General features: G+C 55.0%; 3 protein-coding genes across 7 annotated transcripts in view; 2 read left to right on the top strand and 1 right to left on the bottom strand.

The window, feature by feature from the left end:
* Positions 1-7,950, top strand: part of KYAT1 (kynurenine aminotransferase 1) — a 36,901-nt gene extending 28,951 nt beyond the window's left edge. For all 5 annotated transcript variants that reach the window (XM_023216996.2, XM_023216999.2, XM_026457130.1 and 2 more), the window contains 10 exons: positions 2,792-2,941; positions 3,022-3,108; positions 3,341-3,469; positions 4,218-4,338; positions 4,987-5,063; positions 5,190-5,279; positions 5,393-5,579; positions 5,658-5,737; positions 7,238-7,324; positions 7,421-7,950. In XM_023216996.2, the coding sequence (XP_023072764.2) occupies positions 2,792-2,941; positions 3,022-3,108; positions 3,341-3,469; positions 4,218-4,338; positions 4,987-5,063; positions 5,190-5,279; positions 5,393-5,579; positions 5,658-5,737; positions 7,238-7,324; positions 7,421-7,480 (1,068 nt within the window). In that variant the 3' untranslated portion in view covers positions 7,481-7,950. The remainder of the gene's footprint in view (positions 1-2,791; positions 2,942-3,021; positions 3,109-3,340; positions 3,470-4,217; positions 4,339-4,986; positions 5,064-5,189; positions 5,280-5,392; positions 5,580-5,657; positions 5,738-7,237; positions 7,325-7,420) is intronic.
* A 3,266-nt stretch (positions 7,951-11,216) lies between these two features.
* Positions 11,217-21,315, top strand: SPOUT1 (SPOUT domain containing methyltransferase 1). Its single transcript, XM_023217001.3, has 12 exons — positions 11,217-11,300; positions 11,861-11,906; positions 12,154-12,279; positions 14,098-14,257; positions 14,657-14,746; positions 14,852-14,901; positions 15,134-15,264; positions 16,230-16,302; positions 16,408-16,506; positions 17,075-17,177; positions 17,353-17,500; positions 18,439-21,315. Exons 1-12 carry the CDS (start codon positions 11,265-11,267, stop codon positions 18,505-18,507), a joined length of 1,131 nt encoding a protein of 376 aa, XP_023072769.2. The 5' UTR covers positions 11,217-11,264; the 3' UTR covers positions 18,508-21,315.
* Positions 18,591-22,061, bottom strand: part of ENDOG (endonuclease G) — an 18,792-nt gene continuing 15,321 nt past the window's right edge. The window contains exons 2-4 of the mRNA XM_026457116.1: positions 21,785-22,057; positions 20,114-20,223; positions 18,591-18,942 (exon numbers count right to left, since the gene is read on the bottom strand). Of these exons, the coding sequence (XP_026312901.1) occupies positions 18,660-18,942; positions 20,114-20,223; positions 21,785-22,057 (666 nt within the window). The 3' untranslated portion in view covers positions 18,591-18,659. The remainder of the gene's footprint in view (positions 18,943-20,113; positions 20,224-21,784; positions 22,058-22,061) is intronic.

Raw genomic sequence — 22,061 nt, forward strand, 5'->3', positions numbered from 1 at the left:
ATGTTAGCCAGCATGGTCTTGATCTCTTGACCTTGTGATCCGCCCACCTGGGCCTCCCAGAGTGCTGGGATTACAGGCATGAGCCACTGCACTTGACGGTACTCATTCTTTTTAATGGCTGCATACTGTTCTGTTGCCTAGACGTGCCATAATGTATTTAAGCAATCCTGCACTGATGAACTGCTTCTGCTATCTCAGTATCATAAGCAGTGCCATGACGAATTTCCCTGTGTGGACATCTTTGTATACATGTGCATTTCTCTAAGATAAATTCCTAGAAGTAAAACTAGCAAATGAAAGGCTATAAATATTTATAAATACAATAGGTGGACATTGTTAAGAAATAGTGTGTGCCTGTAATCCCAGCTACTTGGGAGTCTGTGACAGGAAGATCGCTTGAGCCCAGGAGTTTGAGGCCAGTGCAACATAGTGAGATCCTGTGTCAGAAATTAACACCTAAGTAAATAATTGCCTTCCAGTAAGGTTGACTCGTTTACATCCCTGCCAATAGGCTGGTCTCAGAGTTGGTTGTAAAGTTCCCTCTTTGATCCAAAAAAAAAAAAATTCATCTGGATATGTATCTTCTTCTTGCTGCTTTTTCTTTTCTTTCTTTCTTTTTTTTAATAGAGACAGGGGCCGGGCATAGTGGCTCATGCCTGTAATCCCAGCATTCTGGTAGGCTGAGGCTGGCAGATCACCTGAGGTCATGAGTTCAAGACCAGCCTGGCCAACATGGTGAAACCCCGTCTCTAATAAAAATTAGCTGGGTGTGGTGGCGAGCGCCTGTAATCCCAACTATTTGGGAAGCTGAGGCACAAGAATCGCTTGAACCCAGGAGGTGGAGGTTGCAGTGAGCTGAGGTGGCGCCATTGCACTCCAGCCAGGGTGACAACAAAAACAACAACAACAACAACAAAATAGAGACAGGGTCTCCTTATGTTACCCAGGCTGGTCTCAAACTCCTGGGCTCAAGCAGTCCCACCACCTTAGCCTTCCAAAGTGCTGGGATTACAGGCATGAGCCACTGTGCCCAGCCTCATTAAATAAGTTACCTCTTTCTTTTATGTTGCAATATTTCTCTCTTGCTATTTTGACTTTGCTCATGGTGCCTTTTATTTTTATTTAATTAATTAATTAATTGTCTGAGACAGAGTCTCAATTCTATTACCCAGACTGGTGTGATCATAGCTCACTGCAGCCTTGATCTCCTGGGCTCAAGCAATCCTCCTGCCTCAGCCTCCCGAGTACCTGGGACTACAGGCATGTGACACCACACCTGGATAATTTTTTGATTTTCCATCAGTAGAGACGGAGTCCCTCTGTGTTGCCCAGGCTGTTCTCAAACTCCTGGCCTCAGCAACCCTCCCGCCTCATTCTCCGAAAGTGCTAGGATTACAGGCGTGAGCCACTGTGCCTGGCCTGTGCCTTTTGTTGTACAGAAAATTTTTATTTTTGTGTGGCCAAATCTGGTTTAGTGAGTTACTGAGTTAAGTTCTAGACAGGGTTTTGATCACTGGGCTTAGCCTTGAGTATTTTTGTTTTGTTTTGTTTGTTTGTGTTTTTTTTGAGACGGAGTCTTGCTCTGTCGCCCAGGCTGGAGTGCAGTGGCGCGATCTCGGCTCACTGCAAGCTCTGCCTCCCAGGTTCACACTATTCTCCTGCCTCAGCCTCCCGAGTAGCTGGGACTACAGGTGCCCGCCACCTCGCCCGGCTAATTTTTTGTATTTTTAGTAGAGACGGGGTTTCACTTTGAGTATTTTATAAGTGTCCTCAGCAAACAAGTTTCTGGATCTAATCTTCCTCTCAAAAAGGGGTGCTTCCAAAGCTGCAACATGAGGTTCCTGACCCTCAACTGTGTGTGACTTTAGACAAGTAATTTCTTCTCTCTGGGTCTCTATTTTTCTACCTGTCAAATAGTGGGGATCAGGCCAGGTGCGGTGGCTCACATCTGTAATCCCAGCACTTTGGGAGGCTAAGGCAGGCGGATTACCTGAGGTCAGAAGTTCCAAACCAGCCTGACCAACATAGTGAAACCCTGCCTCCACTAAAAACACAAAAATTAACCGGGCATGGTGGCACTTGCCTGTCGCCCCAGCTACTTGGGAGGCTGAGGTAGGAGAATCACCTGAACCCAGGAGGCGGAGGTTGCAGTGAGCCACGATTGTGCCACTGCACTCTAACCTGGGTGACGTGAGTGAGACCCTGTCTCAAAAAAAAAAAAAAAACTTCTCCTACAAAGCTGCTGGGAGGATCAGGTGGGCACAAACATGACAAACATGCTTCTTAAACTTAGAGATGTGGAAAGTGGGGAGTGTCTACTGCTTCGCGGGCTCTTGGACTGAGGTTCATGGAGGCAAGCACTTCCTCTGGTTCTCTGCTGAATCCCCACCCTGGGCTCTGGGCCTGGCACAGAACAGGCCCTATGGCAAATGCTGGTGGAGGAGATGGAAGAGCGTATATCTGAGTCAGTGCAGGCCTGGTGGTTGGGACCCTGGAGTCTAGGACCATATAGATTGTGTAACCTTTACCTCCCAGAATACACAGGATCACAATAGCACCTGCCTCTGGGTTGCTGAGAGGACGAGATCAAAGAAATCCCACAAATAGCTTGGTGTGTAGAGAAGTCCAGAGTGTTGAAAGCTAATCTATTCCGTGTCCCCTGGGGCCCAGGCTACCAGTATCTGACTTTGCCCCAGGCTTGCTGCTAGAAGGTGCTAGAATTGCCTGGATACAGCTGGGCAGGAGGATGGGCCCGGCTGAGCTGGACAGTTGACCCCCGCTGTCCTGGCAGGGTTACCCACCGCTGACGAAGATCCTGGCAAGTTTCTTTGGGAAGCTTCTGGGTCAGGAGATGGACCCGCTCAGGAATGTGCTCGTGACTGTCGGTGGCTATGGGGCCCTGTTCACAGCCTTCCAGGCCCTGGTGGACGAAGGAGATGAGGTGAGTGGGCAAGACTTGGGCTGAGTGGGACTGAGAGATCAGGGCCGTGCTGACTCCAGCTGATTTGAACCTTCTATCAGGTCATCATCATCGAACCCTTTTTTGACTGCTACGAGCCCATGACAGTGATGGCAGGGGGTCGCCCTGTGTTTGTGCCCCTGAAGCCGGTAAGGATGCTAGGTAGAGGATGGATGGGCAGAGGGATCCAAGGCATGGGCTGAGTTGGACCCTGGGAGTTGGAACAGGAGGAAGGAAGTGAAGGAAGCCAGTTCCCCTAAGCTGGGAGGGCAGAGGGGAGGTGTGTGTGTTGGGATCCTAGGGGAGAGAAGGTGGGGATGGATGCTGGGGGAAGAGCTGCACGTCACGTGGGTAAGTGGTGTCGCCCCTGCCGCCTTGCAGGGTCCCATCCAGAACGGAGAACTGGGTTCCAGCAGCAACTGGCAGCTGGACTCCATGGAGCTGGCCAGCAAATTCACATCACATACCAAAGCCCTGGTCCTCAACACCCCCAACAACCCCCTGGGCAAGGTACTGGAGGGACCTCCTTCCCTGGCCCCCTGCAGAGCTGGTCGTGTCTCCTGCACGGTGACTGAGTTGCTGCTGTGGGGCCTCGTGTGGGAGGGCCACACACAATGAGCTCTGAGGACCAAGGCTCCAGAGGTCCCAGGACAGGGGCAGGAATACCCAGGGAAGGCCTGAGGGCTAGAACAGTGAACTGGGCTGGGAGCCCCCATCACTTCCCAGTGACCATGGAATAGTGACTATGCTTCTCAAAGTATCTCATGTGTAATGTGGGAACCTGAGGGAACTGACCTCGTGGGTCATTGTTGCAGGGATCCAATGCAATGGTGCGGAACAGCCCATAGCACTGGGCTTGGCTGTATTCGCCATTTATTTATTTTTTCGAGACGGAGTCTCGCTCTGTCTCCCAGGCTGGAGTGTAGTGGTGTGATTTTGGCTCATTGCAACCTCCGCCTCCTGGGTTCAAGCAGTTCTCCTGCCTCAGCCTTCCGAGTAGCTGGGATTACAGGCACTTGCCAACATGCCCAGCTAATTTTTGTGTTTTGAGTAGAGACGGGGTTTCTCCATGTTGGCCAGGCTGGTCTCAAACTCCTGACCTCCAGCGCTCTGCCCGCCTTGGCCTCCCAAAGTGCTAGGATTACAGGCGTGAACCACCGCACCTGGCCGCAGCTGTGTTCTTTAACCTCTCTGAGTAGGTCTCTGTGTTTGGGGATGGTCCCAGCTGCAGGTCTGTGCTCTCCTTGGGCATCCACAGGTGTTCTCCAGGGAAGAGCTGGAGCTGGTGGCCAGCCTGTGCCAGCAGCATGACGTGGTGTGTATCACTGATGAAGTCTACCAGTGGATGGTCTACGATGGGCACCGGCACATCAGCATTGGTGAGCCAAGCCTGCCCAGGGCCCCTCCCCTGCACATTGGTGGCAGGGCCTTGACCCCACCTGACAGTCAGTGCAGGCCTGGTAGTTAGAACCCAGGGTTCTGGAGCCCTGCAGATCCTGTGACCTTTGCCTCCCAGAGTATACAGGAAAACAAAAAACAATAGCACCTGCCTCCCTGGTTGTCAAAAGGATGAGGTCAAAGAAATCCTATGCCGGGCATGATGGCTCACGCCTGTAATCCCAGCACTTTGGGAGGCTGAGGCTGGCAGATCACTTGAGGTCAGGAGTTCGAGACCAGCCTGGCCAACATGGTGAAATCCCGTGTCTACTAAAAGTACAAAAATTAGCTGGGCATGGTGGTGCGTGCCTGTAGTCCCAGCTACTCAGGAAGCGGAGGTAGGAGGATCACTGGAACCCAGGAGGCGGAAGTTGCAATGAGCTGAGATGGTGCCATTGCATTCCTACCTGGGCAACAGAGCAAGACTCCATCTCAAAAAAGAAAGAAAGAAAGAAATTCTGCAAATAGCTTAGTGTGTAGAAGAGTCCAGGATGTCAAGAGCCTATGGGTGCCCCCTGGGGCCCAGACCACCACACTCCCCCTTACCCCTCACCCCAGTCTCAGCAGCTGCTCTGTTCGGCCTTGGGCAGCCAGCCTCCCTGGCATGTGGGAACGGACCCTGACCATCGGCAGCGCCGGCAAGACCTTCAGCGCCACTGGCTGGAAGGTAAGTTGCTGAGGGTGGGAGGTCACCACCCCCTGCAAGATCCTTGGCAAGTGAGGTGGGCCTGGGAACGAAGAAGGCTTTAGCCAGGCCTGGAAGGACCTCCCACTACCTGTGCTCCTGCTCCAGGTGGGCTGGGTCCTGGGTCCAGATCACATCATGAAGCACCTGCGGACCGTGCACCAGAACTCCATCTTCCACTGCCCCACACAGAGCCAGGTGAAGAGGGGCAGGGGACGCCATGGAGGAGCGGGGAGACAATGAAAGAGCCCAGGCTGGACCCCGCGTCAGGGAACAGCTAATCTGTCTGGGTGTCCATCTGCCCTGCCTAGGCCGCAGTAGCCGAGAGCTTTGAGCGGGAGCAGCTGCTCTTCGGCCAACCCAGCAGCTACTTTGTGCAGTTCCCGCAGGCCATGCAGCGCTGCCGGGACCACATGATACGCAGCCTACAGTCAGTGGGCCTGAAGCCCGTCATCCCCCAGGGCAGCTACTTCCTCGTCACAGACATCTCAGACTTCAGTGAGTGAGACTGGCCGGTCTGGGCAGGGCGCAGGGGCTGGAGGCTGCAGGGGGCTCAGTGTGGCCTCTGTCCCCCAGAGAGGAAGATGCCTGACTTGCCTGGAGCTATGGATGAGCCCTATGACAGACGCTTCGTCAAGTGGATGATCAAGAACAAGGTGGGCTGGGCCTCTGCCGTGCAGCCATGTATGGTTTCACAGGTTGTGTGCTGCTCAAGGGTGCCCAGGCAAGAGGCTCCTGGGCCAGATCCTAGTCTGCCTCTGCCGTGAACCTTGGGGCAGGGTTGTATCCACTTAAAAGAACGAAGAGCCTCTTTTCTTTTTTCTTTTCTTTTCTTCTTTTCTTTCTGCCTTTTTTGAGATGGAGTCTCGCTCTGTCGCCCAGGCTGGAGTACAGTGGCGTGATCTCGGCTCACTGCAAACTCCGCCTCCCGGGTTCATGCCATTCTCTTGTCTCGGCCTCCTGAGTAGCTGGGACCGCAGACGCCCGCCACCACGCCCAGCTAATTTTGTTTTGTATTTTTAGTAGAGATGGGGTTTCACCATGTTAGCCAGGATGGTCTTGATCTCCTAACCTTGTGATCCGCCCACCTCAGCCTCCCAAAGTGCTGAGATTGCAGGCATGAGCCACCATGCCCAGCCTTTTTTTTTTTTTTTTTCTTTGAGGCAGTCTCACTCTGTCGCCTAGGCTGGAGTGCAGGGGCGCAATCTCAGCTCACTGCTACCTCCAGGGTTCAAGTGATTCTCCTCCCTTAGCCTCCCAAGTAGCTGGGTAGCTGGGATTATAGGCACACACCACCACGCCTGGCTAATTTTTGTATTTTTAGTGGAGACAGGGTTTCACCATGTTGGTCAGGCTGGTCTCCAACTCCTGACCTCAGGTGATCCACCCCACTTGGCCTCCCAAAGTGCTGGGATTACAGGCGTGAGCCACCGTGCCTGGCCCAAGGAACCTGTTTCTAACTTGCACAGAGCTGCTGTGTGGGCTGGCAGGATTTCCTGCCTCTTTGGATCTCCGTCTTCCCATCTGTACAGTGAGGAGTTGGACCATTAACTCTGAGGTCCATCCAGGTTCGATCTGTGACTCTAAGGCTTTGTTCTTCTCCGGCTCTGCCCTGACCTGCTCCGTGAACTTCCCTCTCTCAGCGTCTGTCTGCCCTCTATACCCAGGGAGGGACTTGGAATGACGTTCTGGGATCCTTTTCCTCTGACTTTGTGTTTGTTTTTGTTTTGAGATGGATTTCCTCTCTTTCACCCAAGCTGCAGTGAAGTGGCACAATCTCAGCTCACTGCAACCTCTACCCCTGGGTTCAAGCAGTTCCCCCGCCTCAGCCTCCCAAGTAGCTGAGATTACAGGCATGCGCCACAACGCCCAGCTAATTTTTGTATTTTTAAGAGATGGGGTTTGGCCATGTTGGCTAGTTGGTCTTGAACTCCTGACCTCAGGTGATCCACCCGTCTCAGCCTCCCGAAGTGCTGGGATTACAGGCGTGAGCCACCACGCCCGGCCTTTTTCCTGTGACTTTGATGCAGCACTAGGTGCGGGATTGGAACTAACTCTCCTTCCCTGCCTGGTTGTGGGAACCTGTCTGTCCCTTCCGGGGCCAAGGCCTGCTGGGCCACGAAGCCGTGTTGAGACATGTCCTTCCTCCTCCCCAGGGCTTGGTGGCCATCCCTGTCTCCATCTTCTATAGTGTGCCACATCAGAAGCACTTTGACCACTACATCCGCTTCTGTTTTGTGAAGGTAAAGGGCAGGGCTGGGGGAGGAAAGACCTGCCAGAGCTTCCCAAGGCCTGCTGGGGGCATGGGGAGAGTGTGGGACGTATCTGTGCTGGTGCAGGATGAAGCCACGCTCCAGGCCATGGACGAGAAGCTGCGAAAGTGGAAGGCGGAGCTCTAGCCCTGAAGTCACACCTTGGCCCTGACATCCCCACATGCCCGCAGAGATACTCTTTGGGTGTCTGTCTTTGTCCAGGTTTCAGACATTTCTGGGTCGGGGAAGATGCTGTTGGGAAACCTCTTCTCTGTGACACAGAATGTTCTGGGTGGGAGCAGCCCTTCTTCATCTTAGAGAACCAAGTGCCTCCTGTCTGAAAGGTGAGGGCGGCCTGACCTGGGCCTCTCTCAGCCCCTCTGTAGGTGGGTTTATAGGGTCTTGGGTTGCTTCTGGTCTCTCCAGGCTTGGCCGAGACCGACAGTAGAGTCCCCCTGTGTATCGATCACATCCCAGCCCTGCATGGGCCCTGCTAAGGCTCAGGCATAACCTCACCTTTCCTGGCTCATCTTGGCCTTGGGGATTTGCCTTTAGACTTGAGTGCTCAAGCCACTCCTTTTCATCCATAATAAAATGTTTAAGTTATTCAAATCCTTTTTGACGTTTTCTCTCTATTTCACACTCGAGCTGATGACTGATCTAACTTGATAAGAATGCCGGGGAGAACCTCAGACACCCCCACAACTTTGTACAAATGATTTCTGTAGTCACACAGTTAGTGGCACAACCAGGCCTAGAACCCAAGGCCCCCAAATGAATTCCTTACTGTTAATCTTTTTTGTTGTTGTTGTTTTTGTTTTTTAGACAGAGTCTCGCTCTGTCACCCAGGCTGGAGTGCAGTGGCATGATCTCGGCTCACTGCAACTTCCACCTCCCGGGTTCAAGCAATTCTCCTGCCTCAGCCTCCTTAGTAACTGGGACTACAGGCACCCACCACCACGCCCGGCTAATTTTTGTGTTTTTGTAGAGATGGGGTTTCACCATGTTGGCCAGGCTGGTCTGAAACTCCCCATCTCAGGTCATCCACCCGACTCGGCCTCCCAAAGTGCTGGGATTACAGACATGAGCCACCATACCTGGTTTCTCATATTAATCTGATGGTAGCAGTTACTGGTGCTGGGTGTGGTGGCTGGGGTGGGGGTGTCGTGTGTGTGTGTGTGTGTGTGTGTGTGTGTGTGTGTGTGTGTGTGGAGGGGATTGGGGCTTGTGACAAGGAAGACATGGACATTCCCACAGGGGTGAGAGAACAGCACAGTGGGGGCCAGGAGGACCTGGGACTTAAATAATTCTCAGGAGGAGGAGAACTGAATGTTGATCGTGCACGCCCTACCTGCCAGGCACTCGGACGCACATTATCTTACACAACCCTCTGAGACTGAGACCTGAGTTATCTCCAGTTCACAAGTGAGGAAAGCACTCTGGAGGTGAGGTGAGGTGAAGTGGTGTGCCCAGGCCTTCTAGCTGGCCCCGATTGAGTCTCACTGGATAGCAATAGTAGCTCCTGAATTTCTTTGGAAGGTGTTGTTAGGGGCCTGGTCTCGAAGTTGCATTTGCATAGCAAGCACATGGGTTTGGCTCATATCATATGTTTAACTGGGTGAGCTGATAGTAATATATCTTATAATAAAATACATATTGGGTCTTTGCCCCTGGTCCTTAGTAAAGAATTCCTAAAATCCTTGGAGTTTCTGGAAGATAGGCATGTCGTGGTAGTCACATGGAATCTCTCTGCACTGTGCGATTACGGTGTCAGAACTTTTAGCCCATCGGGCCCCCTCCATCTCTGCCTCCAGGGAGGTGCGAGGGACTAGACTTTGAGCCCAATCACATGGTCTGTGTCTTTTTGTTAATCGTTTTTTGGGGGGGATTTTTGTGTTTGTTTTTTCACATGGCCGATGTCTTAGTCATGCCTACAAAATAAACCTGTCAAAAATCACAGCAAATTTATTATAAGATCTAAGTTCGAGACCAGGCACGGTGGCTCACACCTGTAATTCCATCACTTTGGGAGGCCGAGACAGGTGGATCATCTGAGGTTGGGAGTTCAAGACCAGCCTGACCAACATGGAGAATCCCATCTCTACAAAAAATACAAAAATTATCCGGACTTGGTAGCAGGCGCCTGTAATCCCAGCTGCTTGGGAGCTTGAGGGAGGAGAATTGCTTGAACCCAGGAGGCAGAGGTTGCAGTGAGCAGAGATCATGCCACTGCACTTCAGCCTGAGCAACAGTGAGACTAGATCTCAAAAAATAAAAGGCATTAATGGCTCATGTCTGTAATCTCAGCACTTTGGGAAGCCAAGTTGAGAGGATTGCTTGAACCCTGGAATTTGAGACCAGCCCTGGCAACATAGTGAGACACTGTACAAAAAGAAAAAAAAAAAATTAGTCGGGCATGGTGACTCACACTTGTAGTCCCAACTAATATAGTCTGTTAATTAAAAGAGAAAGAGGCTGGGCATGGTGGCTCATTCCTGTAATCCCAGCACTTTGAGAAGCTGAGGTGAGCGGATCACCTGATCGGATCACCTGAGGTCAAGAGTTGGAGACCAGCCTGACCAACATGGAGAAACTCCGTCTCTACTAAAAATACAAAATTAGCCAGGTGTGGTGGGAGCTACTCGGGAGGCTAAGGCAGGAGAATCGCTTGAACCCAGGAGTCAGAGGTTTCCATGAGCCGAGATCACGCCATTGCACTCCAGCCTGGGCAACAAGAGCGAAACTCCCCCCCCCCAAAAAAAAAAAAAAAAAAAAAAGAGGCCAGGTGCGGTGACTCACTCCCGTAATTCCAGCCCTTTGGGACACCGAAGCGGGCGGATAACTTGAGGTCAGGAGTTCAACCAGGTTGGTCAACATGGGGTCAATATCAACCCTATCTCTACTAAAAACACACAAAAAATTAGCTGGGCATGGTGGCACGCTCCTGTAATCTCGGCTACTTGAAAGGCTGAGGCAAGAGAGTTGCTTGAACCCAGGAGGTGGAGGTTACAGTGAGCCGAGATCGCGCCATTGCACTCCAGCCTGGGCAGTGAAGCGAGACTCTGTCTCAAAAAAAGGAAGAGTAGGCCAGGCGCGGTGGCTCAAGCCTGTAATCCCAGCACTTTGGGAGGCCGAGACGGGCGGATCACGAGGTCAGGAGATCGAGACCATCCTGGTTAACACGGTGAAACCCCGTCTCTACTAAAAACTACAAAAAACTAGCCGGGCGCGGTGGCGGGCGCCTGTAGTCCCAGCTACTCCGGAGGCTGAGGCAGGAGAATGGCGGGAACCCGGGAGGCGGAGCTTGCAGTGAGCTGAGATCCGGCCACTGCACTCTAGCCTGGGCGACAGAGCGAGACTCCGTCTCCACAAAAAAAAAAAAAAAAAAAAAAGGAAGAGTACATGAACGAATCTACAAGAAACCTGGATTAAATTATCTCATTTTCAGCTCCGAGTCACACTGCAGCTCAAGGCCCCGGGGTCCCCATGTATAAAGCATTACAGGAGCTAGGCGTGGTGGTGCGCACCTGTGGTTCCAGCTACTCCGAGGCTAAGGTGGGGGGATCCCTTCAGCCCAGGAGCTCAAGTCTGCAGGGAGCTAGAATCGCGCCACTGCACTCCAGCCTCGGCAACAGAGCGAGACCCTGTCTCAAAAAAAAAATTTTTTTTTAACAAATAAACTACTCAGAGATCTGAGTGTTGTATTTGTCCTAACTCAGAGCCATCCAAAATTCTGGACCGTACCCGTGATGCCGCCCATTTGGATACCTCTTCCGCCCAACCTACACCAGCTCGCGTACTCCTGCAGCAGTCGGGCGCCCAGGCCACGCCCCCGGGCGACATTGGCTTTCCGATTGGACAATTTAATGGAGGTGTGGCCGGAAGAGGCGAGTCTCATTGGCAGAGGCGTGACCGACGCTGTGTGCGGAACATGGCGGAGCGCGGGAGGAAGCCGCCCTGCGGCCGGGTAAGTGCGGGCGGCGGGACCCAGCGCAGAGCAGCACAGTGGAGGCGTGAGGACCAGTGGCGTGCGGACCTCCGCCGGGGCCGGGCCGCGCCTCCTGCTGCCTGCTTCCCGCTGATCCCAGGCCAGAAGCCCCCGAAGGTGCGGCGTGAGCCGCAGCAGGATGGGAACAGCGCCCGTGTCCTCTCCGGAACCCCCCTACGGCTCCCTGGCCCCCGCTGGATTACGGAGGCGGGACCCTGCTCTCAATCCTGAATCCGGTGCCCTTTCGTGGTTTATGTCTTCTGACTTCCAAGGACTGACTGTGGGCAGTCCTGTCCCCTGAGCCTCAGTTTTCTCCTCTGTTCTGTGGGAACTCATTCAACAGTTTCTTGAGCGCTTTCTGTGTGCCAGGCTGGGCCCCAGGCGCTGGGGATACAGCGGGTCCCTGGCCTCCAGACGCTTTCTGGGGCAGCATTTTGCAGAGGTTCCTTGGCTTCCTTGCCGCCTCGTGTGGAAACGGACCCCCTCCAGGTGTGACCATCAGCCTCACACTCATAATCCTCCTACCACTCCTTCTCCAGGGTGAACACGGCCAAAGGATTGAGTGGCGAAAATGGAAGCAACAGAGTAAGTAAGGGTGGGGGTAAGAGTATCTTCCCATAGACCACTCCACCAGTGCTCAAACCCTGGAGAAAGACACCAACTTTGTTCCCGCTGGGTCCTGCAGCACCCAAAGTTGGGAGGCAGGGGCCGGAAGCCCTGGGGAGGCTCCCTTGCTGCCCTCTGGCTGCTCACCCAGTAGCTCTCCATAGTCCAGGCTGACCCAAGGAGTGGGAACTATCTCCTCGGCCAATTGGGATGTTCTTTTATCCAGAGAAAGAGGAGAAAAAGAAATGGAAGGATCTCAAGCTGATGAAAAAACTGGAGCGGCAGCGGGCACAGGAGGAACAGGCAAAGCACCAGGAAGAGGAGGAGGCAGCAGCAGAGAAGGAGGACCGCGGTGAGCTGGGGTCATGGGGAGGGTCACAGGCTGTGGCCCACAGTAGTTGTCCTGCAGGCAGAGCAGATCTGGAAGGGCCCTTACAGACCAGTAGGTCCAAACATCTTGTTCTGATGGAGAAGCTGAGGCCCAGAGAAGGGAGGGAGCCAACAAACTAAGTTCTGACCTCCTGCTTAGGTAAATTTCAAGCCTATGGAAAGTAAGCCTCATTTCTCTTTTTTTTATTTGAGATAGAGTCTTGCTCTGTTGCCCAGGCTGGAGTGCAGTGGCACCATCTCCGCTCACTGCAACCTCCACTGCCCAAGTTCAAGCAATTCTCCTCCCTCAGCCCCCCGAGTAGTTGGGATTACAGGCGTGTGCCACCACACCTGGCTAATTTTCGTACTTTTTAGTAGAGATGTGGTTGCACCATGTTGGCCGGGCTGGTCGCGAATTCTTGACCTCAGGTGATCCGCCCAGTTCACCTCCCAAAGTGCTGGGATTACAGGCGTGAGCCACCGTGCCCAGTCCAAGCCTCATATCTCTTAGACCTCTAGAACTTCATGATCTTCCTGATTTTTTGACTTTTTTATTGAGCATTTTCTGTGTGCTTTAATTTCATTTTTCATTTATTTTGATTTCATAATAAAAATGACAGATCATGCCTGTAATCCCAGCACTTTGGGAGGCCGAGGCGGGCAGATCACGAGGTCAGGAGATCGAGACCATGGTGAAACCCCGTCTCTACTAAAAATACAAAAAATCAGCCAGGCCAGGTGGCAGACGCCTATAGTCCCAGCTACTCGGGAGGCTGAGGCAGGAGAATGGCGTGAACCCAGGAGGCGGAGCTTGCAGTGAGCTGAGATCTGGCCACTGCACTCCAGCCTGGGTGACAGAGTGAGACTCTGTCTCAGTAATAATAATAATAACAGAAAACTACAAAGAAGAAAGGAACAATCCCAGCAAACATTGTAGCAAAAGTTTGTCCAAAGAATTATATCTATTTATCTTTGCCTTGCATAGCAAAGTATAGATACAATGTTACAATAGTGAAACCCTGTTATCTATGTGCTGCTTGGGATTTTCTGTTTGTTTTTGAGAGACAGTCTGGCTCTGTTGCCCAGGCTGGAGTGCCATGGCGCGATCTCGGCTCACTGCAGTCTCCAGCTCCCAGTTCAGTCGATTCTCCTGCCCTAGCCTCTGGAGTAGCTGGGATTACAGGCATGCGCCACCATGCCCGGCTAATTTTTGTATTTTTAGTAGAGACAGGGTTTCGCCATGTTGGCCAGGCTGGTCTTGAACCCCTGACCTCAGGTGATCCGCCCGCCTCAGCCTCCCAAAGTGCTGGGATCACAGGCATGAGCCACCTTTTGTGTGACCTTGGGCCATGTATTTGACTTCCTGGGGCTGAAGGCTCCTGGTCTATAAATGGGGATAATGGCAGTATCCTCACTAAGGATCAGGTTAATGGCTATCGGGTTAATGTGCACACACTAAAGGCTTATTAGATACCAGCTTTCATTTTATCCCCATTTGATAGCTGGAGAACTGAGGCACTAAGTGGGAGAGCCAGGATATGAACTTAGGCCATTGCTCCTAACTACTCCACAGCCTCGCCCAGTGGTCTGCCCTGTTCAGAGGAGCCGTGGAGATTGCTGCGTCCATTTTCCTCCTGGGAGACTGAGGCCCAGAGAGGGGAGTTGGATCTGTTTTGCTCATCTCAAAATTCCTCCCACTTGGGAAATTCTCAAACCATGGGCGCTGGGGACACAGAAAGAGAGAGGAAAGTGGGGGGCCCTTGCCTCTCAGGCTGACTGGGAACACCCCTCCCCTGCTCAGGGCGGCCCTACACACTGAGCGTAGCCCTGCCGGGCTCCATCCTGGACAATGCTCAGTCGCCGGAGCTTCGCACCTACTTGGCCGGTCAGATTGCCAGAGCCTGTGCCATCTTCTGTGTGGATGAGATCGTGGTGTTTGATGAGGAGGGCCAGGATGCCAAGTGAGGGGCCATCCCACAGGGTGCCAGGGCTCAGGGAGAGAGAGGGGCTGCCGGGATGGGCCGAGGCTTCACCCTGCCCCTGTCCACATGCCTGGCTCTTCCCTCGTGTCCTGCCTGAAATACTCCTTCTGTAATCCTTAGGGGTAGAGCTGCCAGGTGGGGGTGATGACTGCAGGGGTGGGATTGGGAGCCAGAAGGTCTAAACCCGTATCTCAGCTGTCACCCAGGCTGGAGTGCATGCAGTGGCATGGTCATGGCTCACTGCAGCCTCTACTTTCTGCGCTCAGGTGATCCTCCCACCTCAGCCTCCTGAGTAGCTGGGATTATAGGCATGCACTTGTAGAGAGGAGTTCTTGAAGGGGCCACAGCTGGATCCTGAGCCCCCATCTCTCTCTCCAGGACCGTGGAGGGGGATTTCACAGGAGTTGGGAAGAAGGGGCAGGCGTGCGTACAGCTGGCCCGGATCCTGCAGTACCTGGAGTGTCCGCAGTAAGGGGGTCACTCCCCTGAGCATGAGGGAGGGGTGTGTCAAAGTGGAGGCCAGGTAGGAGGCAGCTTCCCCTGGGAACATCCTGAGTCAGCATTCTTTCCTAGGTATCTGAGGAAGGCGTTCTTCCCCAAGCACCAGGATCTACAGTTTGCAGGTAATACTGTGTGGGCCCACCCCCCATTTCCCCTGGATTGTGCCACAGACACTGAGAGACCACCCCGTCCTACCCTGCACTGTCTAGGTGGGAAAGCAGGCCCGGGAGAGCGAGACCTGTGCCTGATGCCAAGACGCAGGTCTGTGGCAGAGCCGGGACTCTGCTCCAGGGTCCCCACTGCGCCCTGTGTGCCCTAGCACTTCCTAGACTCCTCCCGGCCCTGCCTCCACAGGGCTTCTGAACCCCTTGGACAGCCCCCACCACATGCGTCAGGACGAGGAATCCGAGTTCCGAGAGGGCATCGTGGTGGATCGGCCCACCCGGCCAGGCCACGGCTCCTTTGTCAACTGTGGCATGAAAAAGGTAGGAACAGAAAGGTGGGCTGGGACACACCTCCAGGACACACCCTAGCAATGGAGTGCAAGCAGATGGATGTTGGGGGCAGTCCTGGAGCTGCCCCAAATCCCTCACTGATGCAAAGTTGGGCCAGAGAATTGTGCAAAATGGGGCTCAATAGATAAAGCCAAGAATGAATTTACTGTTGCTTAAAAAGCAAATCAACAGAAGACAGTCCTCATGCTCCAAACAAAACCCTGCAGAAACAAGTTGAAAGTCACTCTGGAGCTGCTCCCATGTGGCACAGAGCCAAGCTGGGACGAGGGCATTAATTTGCTACCTCTTTACCCTCAAGTCTTCTCAAATCAGAGGCAGAAACCTTTACATGGATGGAGTCCCCTGCCATCAGAAAGCACAACCCAGGCGCAGTGGCTCACGCCTGTAATCCCAGCACTTTGGGAGGCTGAGGCAGGTGTATCATTTGAGGTCAGGAGTTTGAGACCAACTTGGCCAATATGGTGAAACCCCGTCTCTACTAGAAATATAAAAATGAGCCAGGTGTGGTGGCACGTGTCCGTAATCCCAGCTACTCGGGAGGCTGAGGGAAGAGATTCACTTGAACCCAGGAGACGGAGTTTACATTGAGCTGAGATGGCGCCACTGCACTCCAGCCTGGGTGACAGAGCCAGACTCCAACTCAAAAAAAAAAAAAAGTGGCAGAGCTACCAAAATGCAGAAAACTGGGTTTCATGTACTTCTTCTACCTTGTGCCATGAGCGCCCCAAAGGTGCGTGTTTGGCCAGTGACCTGTGTTTTGCACAAATGGTCTCTTGTGAGCAGGTTCAGCTGGTGCCAGGGGTGGAGGGTGACAGGTTGACCTGGACCCCTGGGTCCCTTGCCAGCCCCAGGGCTCCCCTGGTGGCATCTGGAAGAGCCGTGGCCCCTGCTGACCTTGAGAGGAATGGCACCCCTTTCTTCTGGCTTCTCCCCAGGAGGTGAAGATTGACAAGAACCTGGAGCCTGGGCTTCGGGTGACGGTGCGACTGAACCAGCAGCAGCTCCCAGGTATCTGGAATGTTCCCCAGCCCCTGGGTTGGCCTGACGAGCTCCAGGGTTCAGCCACCTCCTTCCGTTCCCTCACCCCATCTTGACAGACTGTTACCCCTCCAGCATGCAAGACCTACCGTGGCAAAGTGGTGTCATCACAGGACCCTCGCACCAAAGCTGGGCTCTACTGGGGCTACACCGTCCGCCTGGCTTCCTGCCTCAGTAAGGACAGAGCTCACTTCTCCGAATATCCACCCATCCCTCTGGGAAGTGGCCGGGAGCCTGGCCTGACCCAAATATCACACCAAGGTTTTTGTCCTATCAACTTGCTATGTGTCCTTGGGCGAGTCCTTTCCCTTCTCTGGGCCTTGTTCCCCCTGGATGTACTGCCTGGAATGCTGTTAAGGACTACTGAGCAAAAGTGTCATCATTGATCAATGTTTCTATAGAGTTGCGAATGGAGGCAAAAGGGCCAGAGAAGTCAGAGGCCCACTTCATGCTCTTGGTGCCTCTTCCTATCCAGTCTCTGCCCTGTTCCCCAGCCAAGCACAGGCTTGGTGTCCGCCCTGCTCAGTCCTTGACTTCCCAGGAACAGCTCTACCCACCCCTGCCTCGGTACACACACCTCCCTACCTCAGTACACACACACACAGAGCTCTACCCACCCACCCCTACCTCAGTACACACACACACAGAGCTCTTCCTACCCACCGCTGCCTCGGTACACACACATACCCAGAGCTGTGGCTTGTGGGGAGCAGGACCCGCACTGAGTTGGCCCCACACCCAGGTGCTGTGTTTGCTGAGGCCCCCTTCCAGAACGGGTATGACCTGACCATCGGGACGTCAGAGCGTGGCTCGGATGTGGCCTCTGCCCACCTCCCCAGCTTCAGGTGTGTACCTCCTGGGGCCGGGACCAGGGCAGGAGGAATGTGGCCAGGATCCTGCCTGGTGGGTGAAGCTGCACAGGTGGGCCCCTGCTGTCTGGGGTATGGAGGGACACGTCTGGGCGCTGTGCTGGGTGGGGCCTTGATGACCACTCAAGTCACCCCATCTTACATGTGCCAGGCATGCTCTTGTGGTGTTTGGGGGCCTCCAGGGGCTGGAAGCCGGAGTGGATGCTGACCCCAACCTGGAGGTGGCTGAACCCAGTGTCCTCTTTGACCTGTACGTCAATACCTGTCCTGGCCAGGGTAGCCGCACCATCCGCACGGAGGTGAGCCCGCCTGCCTCCCTGACTGCCAGCCGCTGGGGCCTTGGGATCTGTCCAGGGGGCGGCTGCCACTCTTGCCCTGTCACCCACCCTTGCCCATGGTGGCCTTGTCTGGAGGTGGTCCTCTCATCCCCTCTTGGCCTCTTGCCACAGCAGCCTTGCCACAGCGATGGGACATGAGTGTAGCTGAGAGTCAACCATGGGTGCTACTGCCCGTCCCGTGCTCCCAGGCAGGTGACCCAGAGGGCCCTGCCCACCCCTGCTCCGGGCCTCTGGTTCCTTAGCTGTGCACTCAGTGATCTCCCAGAGCCCTGGTTCTGCTACTTCCTTGTGTATGACCACGGTGGGCACAGCAGCTCTCCTCTTGGCATCTCACTTGCATCCGTCCCATGGGGGAAGCCACATGCAGCTGGAGCCTTCATCCTGGGCCTCATGGAACCACTTTTGGAGTCAGGCATAACACGCTGTGCTACAGGAACTGCTGGCGTGGCTGGTCCTCCCATCAATCTCGCAGGGCTGACAGCCCTGTCTACCCATCCCTAAGGCCTTGCCCAAGCCAAGCACTCTCAGCCCGATAGCCACAACCCCCAGCAAGAACCCTGGCTCCCACCCTTCCCATCCCTGCGTGAGGGCTGAGAGCTTCTTGCCCACCTCCTTGCCCTCCCCTGGCCCTGGGAGGTGGGCATTGTTACCTTTACCCCCATTTTACAGAAGAGGAGCCTGAGGTCCTCTTCTCAGGCTCAGAAGAGGAAGCTATGTGGTCCTCCAGGTGGCAAGTGTGCAGTGTGAACCTGGGCCTGTCATTAACCTCACCAGGCTCTGCTAAGGACAGGGGACCCCAGTGGGCTGGGTCTTGGGCAGCCAGGCACTGAAGACAGGCTAGGAGTGGGGGCTCCCGCTAGCCTCCCAGTCCCCAGCCCACTGCCACACTTCTCTTCCAGGAAGCCATCCTCATCTCCCTGGCCGCCCTGCAGCCTGGCCTCACCCAGGCCGGTGGCCAGCACCCCTGAAAGTTCTAAGGGGCCCAGGACATCAGTGAAGCAGCAGTGAAACCAGGGGCTCTACAGGTCACTTGGGACGGATGCCGCCAGACTTGTCTCCAAAAATCACCACCTTTAATGCTCCCCGGCCTGCACACGCCCAGCCTTGCTGGGCTCTGCCCTCACTTACTGCCCGCTGTGATGGCCTTGAGGCTGCCTGCCCGCGCCAGGATGTTTGGCACAAAGAGCAGCCCCGAGGCCCGCTCAATGCTCTCAATGGGCACCAGGAAGCGCTCCAGTGGGATGGCCTCGTCCACAGGTGCGTTGGGCATCACGTAGGAGCGGAGCTCGATTTGCCCGCCTGCGGCCTCCAGGATCAGCACCTTGAAGAAGTGTGTGGGCACTGCCACGTGGTTTTTGCCGATGACCTGGTACTTCACATAGGATTTCCCATCAGCCTCTGTCCTGTAGGCAGACCCAGGCACACGTGGGCAGGAGGCCTGGATGAACCCAAGGCCACCTCTTCAAGGAAGCCTTCCCTGATCTGTCCTTTCACTTTTGTCAGCCTGCGGGACCAGTCCCTCACTGTGAGACTTCCGCGGCCTGCCTGGCCTCTCCTCGAGGCTGGAACTGTCTCCAGAGTGAAGGTTAACTCTCCCTCTGTTTTCCTCATGCCCAACACCGGGTCAGGCAGAGTGGGCGACAATAAATGCCGCTAGAAGAATTGAGCCTTCTGCACGTTCACATTCGTCTGGGGGGAGACTTAACAACTGTCCGTCTCTCTCCATGGAGGTGAGCACCAAGTGGGCAAGGACCATGACAGGTGACATCCCAGCACCAGCACAGGTGCCGGGACACCGGACGGGGGCTTCCCCTCAGCAGAGTCTCCTCCCTTGCCCCGGGCCCTAGGAGGCACCTGCTAATGAAATTTGATCAGTGCCAGGCCCTGGGGAAGCATGTGACATCAACCAAGAGGTCGCAGGTTTTACAGTGGGGGACACAGGTCATTTGCCCACAGCACCAAGGAACTAGGGGATGAGGCAGGCCTGGACTCCATCCCGAGCCTGTGGATTCCAGAGTGAGCTGCTCAGCTCCACATGTTGCCTCTCAGTCCCAGCCCTCTGCAGGCCAGAAAAACCACGGAGCATGCCCAGAGGTGCTCCGTTGCTTCCATCTGAGAGGCAGGGCTGCAGAGGGGCAAGAGTGGAGGCCCCGGGTCAGGCAGATCTAGGTTCAAACTCCTGAGAAGGGTGGTGGAAAGTGCTCCAAGCAGAGCAGAGACTGAAGGTGGGAGAGCTTGGTGCACCGGGGACCTGCAGGGGTTTCCATATGGGCAGAACAGGATTGGTTGGGCATGCCAAGAGGTGACAGCAGGGAGAAGCGGGGGCAGATTCGGGGCCTGCTGCTGCCCATGGACAGAGGAGAGATGGTCAGGGGTATCCGACAGGTCTTTAGCTGTGGAAGTGGAATGAGGGGACCCGAGGCAGGAAAGCTGACAGGCTTGCCAAGAAACCAGATGAGTAGGGAACTGGTATTGACCCAGAGCCTGGGGCAAGCCTGGCCCTGTGAGTGGCAGTAGGGGCCCCGGGTGAGTGGGAGGTTCGGCCGCCCCCCGGCCCCCTGGTTTCCACCTTACCTGGGCAGGAAGAGTGGCCCTGTGCAGACATAGACGTTTTGGTAGCTGCGGGTCAAGCTGCGGCTGTATTTCTCCAGGTTGTTCCAGGCATTCTGGTTGAGGTGGGGTACCTGGTAGGAGAGGTAGGGCTTAGCAGAACTGTGGCTGGGACCCTTCCTCCTCTATCAGAGGGCTGCCCCAGGCCCTGAGAGGATGGACACGCTCAGAGATGTCCAGTGAGAGACGAGCATGAGGAAACTGAGACTCAAGGAATGAAAGTCACTCTCTGAAACCGCATGGAGTCAGGCCGGGCTGACAAGTGCTAGCCATCACCCTCTGTCCCTTCCACAGCCTGGGTGTCAAAGTCTTTTCTCAGCTCCCAAGAGCCGAATGAAGGAAGGAACGTGTCTCCACCTTTCAGAGAGAAGGACTGAGACCTATCCCCAGCCCCACCCAGGGGCTCATGGGAAGACCAGCCCTTCCAACCACCAACCCGTTCCCTTTCCCAGTCCGAGCCACAGGCAGAGCCTCGAGGGAATGTCATGAATCGACCTCCATCCTGAGCTCTCCAGGCCTCGGACAATGGAAAGCGGGTAGGGGGCTGTGCTCCCAGAAGGAAGCTGGGTCAGACGCTGGTGCCCCATGGGCTCCACCCAGAGCCCCATGGCAGTCTCCATCCTTTGGTGCCAGGACCTGCTGGGAACAGGCTGAGAGGGAGGTTGGCCCAGTGCACAGTGCCTGGCACTAACAGCCTGACCACGGGCCAGTGTCTGCCTTGAAACTGCCCAAAGGCAGACAGGGTAGGATGGAGGTTCACAGTTTTATAAGCCAGGGGTCCCCAACCCCTGGGCCACAGACTGGTACCAGAACTGGGCCACACAGCAGGAGGTGAGCACAAGGCCAGCAAGGGAAGCTTCATCTGTATTTACAGCCACTCCTCATTGATGGCATGGCAGCCTGAGCTCCGCCTCTTGTCAGATCAATGGCAGCTGGACATTCTCATAGGCGCTGGAATCCTAAGGTGAACTGCGCATGTGAGGAGGTTGCCCGCTTCTTTTGAAAACCTAATGCCTGATCTGTCATTATCACCCGTCACCTCCAGATAGGACTGTCTTAGTTGGAGGAAAACAAGCTCAGGGCTCCCACGGATCCTACATTACTGTGAGATGTATATTTCACTATATATTACAATGTAGTAATAATAAAGTGTACAATAAATGTAATGCACTTGAATCATCCTGAAACCCGCCCTCACCCACCAAGCCGTGGAAAACCTGTCTTCCACGAAACCCGACCCTGGTGCCCAAAAGGTTGGGCACTGAGGTTCTACGACAGACAGCCTGCCTTCTTCTGCTGTGCGACACTGTGCCCATCACTTTGCCTCTGTGAGCCTCAGCGCCTCATCACTACCGCAGGAGGAAGGTGAATAACGGTATTATCCCCATTTTTTTAGACGAGAAAGCGACGCTCAGGGAGGTGCCCAGGGTTCGCAGTTGAAGCTCAAGCCCTGGTCGGCCTGCAGAGCCTGTGCCTGGAGCCCAGCGCTCCTCCCTCCAGTCACGGGATGTCACTGCGATGCCTGGCCGGAGGCGCGTTGGGTAGCTGCCCCGTTCTGCAGAGGAACAAACCGAGGCCCCGAGAGGTCAGGCGCCCGCCCTGCATTCCGCTACCGGCCCCGGGCGCGGGCGCTACCTGGGGCGCGACGTTGCTCAGGTAGAACGTGTCGTCCATGGCCTTCTGGCTCCAGCGGTGGTTGGCGGCTGCGGCCAGGTGGCCGCGGTCGAAGCCGCTGCCGCGGTAGTCGGCGTTGGTGGCACGGTGGTAGGCGTGCACCGAGTCGTCCTCGCGGAAGTCGCATGTTCGCCGGTCGCCGTCGCCGCGGAGACGCTCCGGTCGCAGCTGCTCCACCACCCAGAGCGCGCCGCGGGTGCGCGGGTCGTAGCACAGCACGTACGACTCGCGGCTCTTG

This window comes from Piliocolobus tephrosceles, chromosome 14, assembly GCF_002776525.5.
Source record: "Piliocolobus tephrosceles isolate RC106 chromosome 14, ASM277652v3, whole genome shotgun sequence".
Lineage (NCBI taxonomy): Eukaryota > Metazoa > Chordata > Mammalia > Primates > Cercopithecidae > Piliocolobus > Piliocolobus tephrosceles.